At 42.8% G+C, this 12056-nt stretch overlaps 1 protein-coding gene across 4 annotated transcripts in view; it reads right to left on the bottom strand.

The window, feature by feature from the left end:
- The window catches only part of Vamp4 (vesicle associated membrane protein 4), a 30248-nt gene extending 18269 nt beyond the window's left edge, over window positions 1–11979 (bottom strand). For 3 of the 4 annotated variants that reach the window (XR_015048068.1, XM_021172344.3, XM_021172318.3), the window contains exons 1-3: window positions 11841–11979; window positions 8224–8342; window positions 4727–4773 (exon numbers count right to left, since the gene is read on the bottom strand). Coding sequence is in view for 3 of the 4 variants with exons in the window: in XM_021172344.3 (XP_021028003.1) it covers window positions 4727–4773; window positions 8224–8289 (113 nt within the window). In the remaining variant the exon portion in view is untranslated. Of the gene's footprint in view, window positions 1–4726; window positions 4774–8223; window positions 8343–11741; window positions 11762–11840 lie in introns of those variants that run through there. The other variant, XM_085842515.1, reaches the window with a different exon arrangement.
- Between the last annotated feature and the right edge of the window lie 77 nt (window positions 11980–12056).

Below are 12056 nucleotides of genomic sequence, written 5' to 3'. Positions count from 1 at the left end.
ATCCAGCAATACCTCTCCTGGGCATATATCCAGAAGATGTCCCAACCGGTAAAAAGGACACATGCTCCACTATGTTCATAGCAGCCCTATTTATAATAGCCAGAAGCTGGAAAGAACCCAGATGTCCCTCAACAGAGGAATGGATACAGAAATTATGGTACATTTACACAATGGAGTACTACTCAGCTATTAAAAAGAATGAATTTATGAAATTCCTAGCCAAATGGATGGACCTGGAGGGCATCATCTTGAGTGAAGTAACACAATCACAAAAGAACTCACACAATATGTATTCACTGATAAGTGGATATTAGCCCAAAACTTAGGATACCCAAGATATAAGATACAATTTGCTAAACGCATGAAACTCAAGAAGAATGAAGACCAAAGTGTGGACACTGTGCACCTTCTTAGAATTGGGAACAAAACACCCAGGGAAGGAGTTACAGAGACAAAGTTCGTAGCTGTGAGGAAAGGATGGACCATTTAGAGACTGCCGTATCCAGGGATCCATCCCATAATCAGCTTCTAAACGCTGACACCATTGCATACACTAGCAAGATTTTGCTGAAAGGACCCAAATATAGCTGTCTCTTGTGAGACTATGCCGGGGCCTAGCAAACACAGGAGTGGATGTTCACAGTCAGCTATTGGATGTATCACAGGGCTCCCAATGGAGAAGCTAGAGAAAGTACCCAAGGAGCTAAAGGGATATGCAACCCTATTGTTGGAACAACATGATGTACTAACCAGAACCCTGGAGCTCTTGTCTCTAGCTGCATATGTATCGAAAGATGGCCTAGTCGGCCATCAATGGAAAGAGAGGCCCATTGGACTTGCAAACTTTATATGCCCCAATATAGGGGAATGCCAGGGCCAAAAGAATGGGAATGGGTGGGTAGGGAAGTGGGGGGCGCTATGGGGGACTTTTGGGATAGTACTGGAAATGTAATTGAGGAAAATATGTAATAAAAATATTAAAAAAAAAAAAACCCACTAGGAAGTATTTAACAGTCTCAAGTTCCTAATGTTATCTTGTTATAGTTAAGTTTATATAACACCTTGATCTACCCATTTCAATGTTCTAGGAATGGGAGCTTCAGGGTGTTTTGATGAATACTTTTCTAAAGATAGAGAATAAGGTATAAACCACAAAACTAAAAAAAAAAATCAACATAGGTTTTTATTGCACATGAAACTTTCTAAAGGAAGTCAAAGTATGCATTTGTAAGAGATTGTATTTGAAGGAAAAAAAATCAAACTATTCATTAAAATAATACCATTTATTAGTATGAAAATATCATGTTGCCATAACTTCTGTAAGTTTTTCCCTTTAGGTTTTCAGAGCTCCAACTAAATACTAGAGTTCTAGACCAGCATTCTATTCCAAATAATAAGTCAAAGCACAAGATTTTATATTCTGAATAAGAGGGATTATAATAAATCAAGAGAAAAGCATAGAAAAGCAGTCATTAAAAAGGATGTGACAGATGAGGTAGTTACTTAATAATAATTATGTTAAAGCCACTCCAAGAGCTGGGCACGGTGGTGCTCACCTTTACTCATAGCCCTTTGGAGGCAAAGGCAGGTGAAATCTCTGTGAGTTTGAGGCCAGTGTGGTCTACACAGTGAGTTCCAGGACAGTCAGGGCTATGTAGAGAAACCCCCAAAACAAAACTAAACCAAACATTCCAACTGCGTGTTAACTATAGAAAATATCTCTATATTTCATCTCATATTTCTGCCCAAATGATACGATTCCCACTCTCGGATTAGAATTGTAGCCTAATCAACAATCTTCATGGGTTTCAGTTTTATTTAATTTTTAATTTCTAAATTTTAAACACTTAGGCTCAAGCAATCTCCCACTTCCCAAATAACTAGAACTACAGGCACTGTCACCATACTCAGTTTCAAGGAATTGTCACAAAATATTTTTATTAACAACAGAAAAACAAACAAAAACCAAAACCAAACAAACCAAGAGGCTTCAGAGGAACCGTGGTTGGAAATGGACAGGATACTTTCTGCTTCAGTGTCTGTGAGATACAAATCTTGGTGCTACCAGGGCAGAATTATGGTCTGTGACTATAGCTACTGAGTCAGAAGAGGGATGCTGAGCTCTCTCCCAACATTGCCACAGCACTGACACTGGCCCTGGACTGAGTCCTCAGACAGGCTGAGAAGGGGTTGGCTGTCTCCTGTTGGCCTGAAGAGATGCCTCCATCTTCCCTCAGCAGCATTCTCCTTACGGGTTAATCAGGATGAGCGTGTAGGACTTACCACACACCTGGAGCTGGCAGGGAAGAGCCTGCTGCGTAATGACTTTGGCTACCTTGGAGCTCTTCTCAGCACTGTGGTGAAAACCTTTATCAGGGGCCACACTGGGACACCAAGGACAACAGACAGGCTTGGCCCTTCATCTGTGAACTTCTCGGGCCCCAAGGAAGACACTGTACTAGGGGACCTTAAGAGTCACCCTGGGAGGGCTTGATATGCTCCTGATGCCAGAAGGTTTGAGCCAGGAGGTAGAGACTCCAGGTGCTGGGTATATGGAATGTTCATCACAGATTATGGGATACATGCTCTGGATCCATGGCTGCTGCTTGTTCACTGCAGGCCATGAGTACTAGAGTGAAGACGTGTCCAGGGACCAAGAGGAAGCAGCCTTTTAAAGTGTCAGTGAACCTAAGTGATCAACTGGAAGAATTCCAAATTAACCTCTTTCATGAAGCCTGCAGATGGTGAATTTGTCTTCTGTCTGTCTAGTTATCACTCTTTCTATCTTTTTCTTTCTTTCCCTTTCCTTCTCCCTCTCTTCCCTCTGTGAACTTCTAGGACCCCGAGGAAGACACTGTACTAGGGGACCTTAAGAGTCACCCTGGGTGAGCTTGATATACTCTTTATCCAGGAGGTTTGAGCCACGAGGTAGAGACTCCAAGTGCTAGATGTGTGTGTGGGACTCTTAAGGTGCCCAGTACAGTGTTTTCCTCGGGGCCCTAGAAGTTCAGAGGGAGGAGAGGGAGAAGCAGAGGGAGGGAAAGTGTGAGAGGGAAAAGAGAGATAGAAAGAAGACACGTTGACCATCTTGACCATGTGTCTCTACACCGCCTGGCCAGAAGACTCCTGCAGCAAAGTTGTCCTTCCTAAGCACATACCTAGCCCTGAATGAGCAGTCTTCCTCACAACTACAGCAAGATACCAAGGTAACTCAATAGGAAAGAATAATCTTTTAATTAAGAGGTTCTGGAATGATTAGATGGTCATACGCCAGAAAAAAGTCCTTTATCCTTACTTCAGCAATGTATAAAATTTAACTTAAAATGCCTAAAGGGTCAAACTCAGAAGTCCACACTATAATGCTCGTACAAGGAAACATAAATTAAATCTACTATAATGGCTTATTTCTTCACTATAGTATTTATGATATAAGAACTAACAAGGAAATAAAGGAAAGAGGGGGGGGAGGGAGGAGAGGAAGAAGGAAAGGGAGGGAAAAGTGAGAAAGAAAAAGACAGACAGAGTGATAGACACAGTCAGACAGACAATGGCACACATCTATAATCCCAACATTTGGGAAACAGAGGCAAAGTGGTAACTGAGTTGGAGGACAGCCTGGGCTACAGAGTGGACAGCCTGGGCTACAGAGTGAGACCCCGTGGAAGGATGGGAAGGAACGGGTAGATACGAAAATAAAATTGATTTCAATCCAACCAAAGCTCTAGTCGTGGTGTGGTCACTTTGGGACACAGCTATGAGTGTGCAGAAGCCTTCACGCCTAGGGGTTTGGCCAAGTGAGACTAAGGCCTGTGTTTTTTTTTTGTTTGTTTGTTTGTTTGTTTTATCTTACATTATTTTAATTAATTTTTAAATTATCTTAATTTTTTTAAATTTTTAATATTTTTATTACATATTTTCCTCAATTACATTTCCAATACTATCCCAAAAGTCCCCCATAGCGCCCCCCACTTCCCTACCCACCCATTCCCATTCTTTTGGCCCTGGCATTCCCCTATATTGGGGCATATAAAGTTTGCAAGTCCAATGGGCCTCTCTTTCCAGTGATGGCCGACTAGGCCATCTTTCGATACATATGCAGCTAGAGACAAGAGCTCCGGGGTTCTGGTTAGTACATCCTGTTGTTCCAACAATAGGGTTGCAGATCCCTTTAGCTCCTTGGGTACTTTCTCTAGCTTCTCCATTGGGAGCCCTGTGATACGGCCTGTGTTCTCATAAGTGCCTGCACACAGCATTGACAACAGTTTTGTATGTGTGAGCCAGCATCTAGAGAGCACGTCAACCACACACACACAAGTGAGTGGATACATGGATTGTAGGTACTCATACAATAGAATATTACCCCAAGCCATGACCTACTGACCCACGGATGGGTCTCAAAATAAGCAGGCCATGTAAATGAAGCCAGTTTGAAACATATAAAAAGATGTGTGTGTGTGTGGGGGGGGGGGGGGGGAAGCACGACATATAAGTTTCATTTATATCAAACCCTAGGGAACAAACTCTGCAGTGACAGAAAGGAGTGTAGCCCAGAACAGCAATAGCTTACAGAGAGCGCCAGGAATGTTCTAGGCAACTGTGTGCCCGTCCTTTATTTTGATGATACTATAAAGATTTAGCACAGAGCAAACCTCACATGAACACTTTAACTAGATGCACTTCCTTATATGTTAATTACAACCACCGGATTAAAAAAAAATTAACTTACAGAAAAAAGTCCTCTTCTTCATCTGAATCATCTTCCAAAAGATTTCTCTGTTAAGAAATGAAAAGGCCTTGAATTTTCAGAAACAGAGGAACTACAAATTCTAGGATGCTCACATTTCTTAAAACCAAGCTTCCAGAAAGAGGGAACAGTAAATTACAGATGCCTCCGTGGCAGCTAGAAGAAATGGAACCTTGTTTGTTGGTCTTCCAGAGAAAATGCTTTCAATCCCAGAATCTTATCGTTCCTCCTGCCTCCACCCGCTCTGTTGGCAGCACTGAATTGTGGAGTCCAAGGGCTACCGCAGAATGAGTACAGGGGTGACCTTAGGGCAGAGAGAAAGGCTTTTCTAGATACTTATCCTGAAATATATGCTAATTTCCAACAAGACAACTCTACAGCTTCACATTATCAAACAGGAAGTCTCCCTTGAAATGGAGATGGGGCTGCATCTCCCTAAAGAAGAGCATGAGGTCCTAACAGGAGGTTAAAATTAAGCGAAATCTAAACCTTCAGACACAGATAATATACAGTTTGTAGGCAGAGTAATGGTGCCCCAAAGATATCCAAGTCCCAAAACCAAAACCTGTGACTGTTAACTTGTGAGGTGAAAGAGACCTGGCAGGGGTAATTGAGGAGTCTTAAGGTTCTTACTGATTTTTCATTTAAGCCACAACTAAGGAAAATGGTTTTTCCAAGAGAGGAGGGAGGCAAGAAAGAGACACTATGAGACTGAGATTAAAGATGGAGGAAGGGTATGAACCAAGAAAGGCAAGGAGCCTCTTGCAGCTTGTCTCAAGGAGCAATTTCCCACTAAGAGAATATAAAATAGTAGCTTTGTCATGCGTTAACTTTGGGTAATTTGCTTCTACAGAAATGGGAAATGAATCATGTATGTATCTTTTCTGAGGACATTGCTCCTCCAAGAATTAGACCAGCCACAAATAAGTCTTAAGACACAGAAGAATCAGCCAGGCATGGTGGCACACGCCTTTAATCCCAGCACTCGGGAGGCAGAGGCAGGCAGATTTCTGAGTTTGAGGCCAGCCTGGTCTACAGAGTGAGTTCCAGGACAGCCAGGGCTAAACAGAGAAACCCTGTCTCGAAAAACAAACAAAAAAGACACAGAAGGATCTAATTAAAGGATCTACTCAAACCTGCAACCACATTTGAATGTTTGGGGAGTGAGGGGGTGGCTCATAAGCACAAGGACCCGAGTTTGGATTCTCAGCCTCCATGTTTTAAAGCCATGTGTGGCATCACATATCTCTGCCCGCAGTGCTGAGGTTTGGAAACAGGAGGACCTTTGGTGCTCTCTGGCCAGCAAGCCTCCTCAGTCAGCAAGTGCCAGGGTGAGCAAGAGACCTTGTCTCAAAAATGAGGTGGAAGGCAACAGAGGAAGAGACCTAATGTTGACTTGTAGTCCTCACACGCACACATACAGGTGAGCACGCTTACATGCACACACACAAACATTAAAATAAGAGACGATAAAGTCAGTGGACAATAAGTTAATAGAAAGTATAACATAAAAGAAGTCTCCAAGAGAGCTTAAGACTGTCCTATTAAAAGTTCTGAGGCTGAGTGTGGGACGATGTGAGGAAGTGGGTGTGTGCTGATGTGCACATCCTGGTGAGGAGTGAGGGCAGGAAGGGAAAGAAAAAGTACACTAGCAAAGGTGGATCAGTTTATTTAAATATCGCTGCTTAAATAGTCAGTTAATATTTGAAAAACAGAGGGAAGAAGAACAAAGAGGGTAAATCACTAAGGTGCCTAGAGGTGCCAAGGAAAGGTAAAGATGAGGAGAAAAATAACCAATTTGGCACAAGTGTGAGGGAACAGAAAAAATGCATGTGTGTTGTGTGTCTATGTAGAATTATTAGTATATAACACATACTAAACAGTAACAAAGGAAGGCTCTATGAAATGTTCATTAACAAATACTTGTTAATACTGAGCATTTAATATGTGAGCTGTACTATGTCTCAACTTTCAAAGTGCTGGGTAATCCTGAGACAAATGCCATGGAGAGAATTCAAACAGCGATGGGGCAGAAAGGGACAGGTGACTACATGGGATTTAGATTGTTGGGGAAAATCATTCTGCAGAGATGAAATTTAAACTGAAGTTCACATGATAATAAAGAGTCAGCCAAAAATAAGAAACGGTATTCACTGCCCATAGGCGAACAGCTGGCACAGAGAAAGTCCGATGGTATTATTTACATTAAATGAATGACCCTATTAAAATTAAAATCTTATATGACTGGAATACCACAAACTCTAGCCAATATTTTTTTTTAAAAAAATTCACCTAATGTAAATGTCAAATAAAGAATAAGGTGGGGTGTGGAGAAAAGATATCCTGGTAAGTTCACACATAAAGAATATTAGTAATCTAAACCACTGAAAGACATAACCAAGTAAAACCTTTTGTGAGACAATTATAAAATGTACCATCTTTCAAGAAGCAATGAAAATGACATACAGGGACTGGTTAGATGGCACAGAAGTTAGAACACTGGTTGCTCTTCCAGAAAAGCCAGGCTTAATTCCCAGCACCTACATGATGGCTCATGATCTTCTGTAACTCCAGTTTCAGGGGATCTAAAGCCCTCTTATGGCTTTCTTGGGTACTGCACACACATGGTGTGCAGACACAAATGCAGGCAAAACACCTATATACATAAAATATTTAGATAAAAGGAATATAAGGTACTAATACAATATGCGCAAATTTTGCAAACTTTATGAGTCAAAGAAACCAACCACAATAAGATACACATCCTATGATTTCACTTACATTTTATAAAATGTTCAGAATAAGTCAAAATAGAGTTTTCCTCGCCATGGCTAAAGGGATGAATGGAACACGGAGGACTGGCAGAGAGGACAAGGTCTCCTTCGGAGACACTGATAGGTCTTAAAACTGACTGTGCCAGTAGTTGCCCAACTCTAAAATACCAAGATCCTCTGAACTGTATACATCCCATTTAAATGGCCATAAAACCTGAAAATATTGCCCTGATTGCCCCCATCTTTCTACCTAGGAACTGATCATTAAAAGCATTCTCTGATCTACCCTGTCTGTCCCATCTCCAGCAGGAAGGAAGGAGCAGAGGCCAAGGAGAAATGAGGAAACAGTTTCTCTTCCTCCTCCTTTCTCTATGTAATTAGATCACACCCTTTGCCCAATTGCACTTCCATACAGTCGTCCATGTTCATTAAACCTCAGCATAAAAACGGGCCAACTCACCCTGCTTTTAGGAATTCAATCTAAAGGCCCACATGTCACATAAAATAAAACCATGAACAAATAAATATGTTCTAGTTTTCCTCTGTTAACCTTCCTTTTATTATGGGGCATCAGGCAGGACCCTGTAGGTGAAGAGGAAACGGACTGCCCTGTTTCTGTTTCCATGCATTTCAGACGCTCTTCTATCACTTGCGGGGAATGAGACTTACACTCAGGTTCTTTAAAGCTGAAGAGTCTAAACTTACCCTCTCACTTTTCACAGACCCGGTCACGTCATCATCATTTAGGTGGCGCTTGAACTTGGGAGGCATACTTCCTGCTCACAAATGTTCCTGTGTTTCCCAACAGAGTAAGAATCCACCACCTTAGGGGGAAAAAACAAACAAATTTCACCGTATGAGGAACTTGGGGTATAAACTAAGTGCCTGACATTGTACCGTGCCCTACAAGAGAGTTATCTCCTCACCTCTAACTCTAACTAGCTACTTCTCCTCCATTCCACTGACCACACTCCATATGCTAAGCTTAGATTGAAGAACTAGTTAAAATCAGAATAAAAATGGATGGTATTCCCCTAAGGAAACACGAGAGAACAGATACTGTCAAAGAGGGAGAAAATGGGAATAGTCCCTAAATCTTGAAAAAGCTTTATAATTTTCACTTGGAGTCAGAACACAGAGGCATACTTCTAGTCACTGCACTTTTAATTGGTTGCTTAAGCAATGATTCAGTTCCTCATCTGTAAAAGAGTGATTTCCAGAATTCTGCATGAAGTTAGGTGGTGACATGAGATAACACATACAAAAACATTTATAAACTATCATCCATTAGTGTTCCAAGAGAAAGGCTAGTTTGTAAGTACTAATGTGACAATCTGGTAATAACAATTCTATATTTATATATATGCACACACACACATATACACATATATAACTCACTACATATATGTATACACATATTCAAATGTGTGTATATGTACATGTTTTCTCTCTGGCCTTCCTCTTTTTTCCTGACATGTAGACCCCAAAAGCCCCATACCCATGAGAGGTAAATATGTATTATGCTAATGAGATTGACAGGTGTCCGGCAGTCTATAAGCAGCTTCAGAATGGAGGCTATCACTGAAAAAAAACAAGTCAGGATTAAAAGGCCCAGCTATTTCAGTCCACAGCCCTCCAACCTCTGCAGAAGCTGGTGGGCTAAAGGCAGAAGTGATACCTGACAGCTGCTGTTATAATCTACTAGTCCCACAAATGAAGCTTCCATGAAAAGCCAAGTGGTTGGGACCCCAGATACAAAAATCCAAGAGGTCCAGACCCCAGGGTGCTTTGAGATATAAACATGTGACTTTCTAGAGGGTGGACACCTGGAGGGTCAGAAGAGCTCTGGGCTCCTCATACTTTTCCATCTATTCCATCTGATAATTAATCTGCACCCTTTATATCAGTCTTTAAAAATAAACTGGCAAACTTAAGCAAAGTGTCTCCCTGCATTCTGTGAACCAGTCTAGTAAATTAATTGAAACCAACAAAGAGACTGTGGCCATCACAATTTACAGCCAATCAGGTACAGTAACTTGCAAGTACACTCTAAGTGTCCTTCACCGCCGCTTTAATCTCACGTATGTATCTTCTGTATAACATTTCTATTCAGTGGCCACCTGAAGAAGGGGACAGTTGTGGCTACTTCCTAGTAGACAGTGGTAGAAATGAACTAAGAGGACTCTCAACTGGTATCTCCTGGAAAATCTCCTGCAAAATTGCTTGCTTTCTGAGGAAAAACACCCTCCTTGCTGTCTGGGTACACAGACATTTTCTGAGAGAAAATGTGCTTTTTCATACATAAAAACAAAGAAGATAAAGCAGGGCTCCTTTGTTGTGGAAGCACCCCACAGCCTTTTATATGTTAATGTGCACTGTGATTTTTCCAGGGAATACTTGAGTATGCAACATAATCAAATTTTTCTAGGGGAGTGGCTATATGCAAATACACATTTCCAGTATTTTGGAGCAGATGATGACTGACTAAAAATCTATACAAGCCTAAGATGCTTAGTATGTGCTAAACCCATGTATGCATCTTCAGTAACAGAAGCATTCTTAGCATTGGGTTACATAATTCTTGACACTTCTTTCAAGTAAGCATTAAGAAAATTTACTAAGATAACTGTGTTATGTCACACCACTCAAACAGACCAATAAGTGGCTATGCACTATCAGTTTTAATATTTATTCATTTAGTTGTCATCGTGTTCTAGAACTCTGTTTTAGAAAGGTATCCTTTCTTATAACAACCTATCTTCTATAAAAAACAAACAGATATTTAAATAATTTAGATATCAGTTTATTGATTTAAGGCACTAAGAGAAGCCCGAATCAAAGTAATATCATTGAAATCAGCTTCCTGTTATTTGTTTTCAAACTAACAACTTCACTCATAACATAGCTGCTATCCATCCATGCATGAGTCACAGTCCAGGGGGTCTTTATTCCACATTACTTCCGTTAGAATCATCTGGCCCATTTTATTCCTTACATCTTAATCTCAGAATAAATTTCATGCAGAAATGTTACAGAATGCACGGGGAAAAAGTTGATAAGGCAAGAACGGGAGAAAATGAGATTTAAACTGTATCTGGACGAATATTTATATCCTTGACAGCCCAAAAGAAACAACTGGCTGATAACAGATACTGATCTTGGCCAACAGCAAAAGCTGATCTTGGCCAACAGGAAAGAGGGATCAAGCAAATTCACAAAATGTCTTTACACGGTATGACACTAAAACGTAATGAGGAGTAAACCTCTTATTCAAGTTCTAAAATCCAAGCTATCAGTTTGAGGAAGGAAGCAAACTCAGGCCAGACAAATAAACAAACCACCAGCAAATCAGCAGACTGATAAACGAGCTACCCTGGAACTGCCCGCAACTAATGATAGTTACAGATTAAAAATAAGTAGCGTAAATAAATTGTACTCAGAAATTAGAGTTGACTCCATTCTGCCTACAGTTCCTCCTACCAAAAACACTCTTGTCGGTTAACGTGTCTACGTAGTAAGTAAGAGTCATCGTGATGTCTTTCCACGTCGTGGATGGAACACCACACGGTTCACTGAAGTGTCAACATCGCACGACTCTTACGTGTACTTCCCCGCTCGCTCAAATCTCACGTATGCATCTTCTGTAGTACGTTCTCTATTCCGTGGCTTTACATGTAATCCACTTCTAACCTGTTGTTTAATCTACATTGGCTTTTTACCTCGACAAAACAAGCTCTATTTCATTTCGCTAAAAAAGCTCGAATCTGGCTGGGCACGGCTTTCCTTTGCTCAGCCTCTAACCCCCTCGCCAGTTCTTCCTCATTTCTCATCTGCAGTCTCGGCTGGTGACAGTTCCACGCAAATCGTGACTGGAAATCTTACTCGCAAAACCTGTTACGTGTAAGGATTCACCTCCACCCCCGGGTCATTCTAAGCACAGCGGGGATGCGCGCTTTCTCCGAACCCCCGAGGAAGGACCTCGGGCGATCCTCTCTGGCCAATTCCTCGGCTCCCTTCGCTGCCGCCACCCCAGGCCACGCACCCCGACATCTGCTCGGAACTCTGGCCCCCGACTCCCCGTACAGGTGCCCCCTCGGGAACAGCTCTCCCCCTGGAGGGCAACTCGATCTCAAAGCTCCTCGGCCGCCCCAGCCCCTCCCCAGTCCTCGCGCCCCTTCCTCAGGACACCCCGGGCCCCCGGCCTTCCCCACTCGCGACCCGACCCTCGCGCAGGCCGGCTCCCAGCCCCAGCGGACGTTGGGGGCGGTAGACAGGGGCGTCGCCTGGCTTCCTGCCTCCTCAGGCGCGCCGGGGCGGGATACCTGCGGTCTCCGATGGGCTCCGGGCAGCAGTCCCTGCTGGCAGCGCAGGGCGGGCGGGGGAGGGAGCGGGAAGCGGAGGAAGGAGGGTGGGAGGGGGAAGGCCGAAGGCGCAGAGCCGCCACCGCTCCGCTCTGCTGCAGCGCCCCCGCTCATCGAGCGACTCGGCGCTCCGCCGCCTGGCGCTGGGTAGAGGGGGCGGGCTCAGGCGAGGGAGAT

The sequence above is a fragment of the Mus caroli genome, unplaced genomic scaffold (assembly GCF_978045245.1).
Source record: "Mus caroli unplaced genomic scaffold, Mus_caroli_1 scaffold_1, whole genome shotgun sequence".
In the NCBI taxonomy this organism is placed as follows: Eukaryota; Metazoa; Chordata; class Mammalia; order Rodentia; family Muridae; genus Mus; species Mus caroli.
Note: the sequence above shows the minus strand (reverse complement) of the source record. Positions and strands in the feature narration are given on the sequence as shown.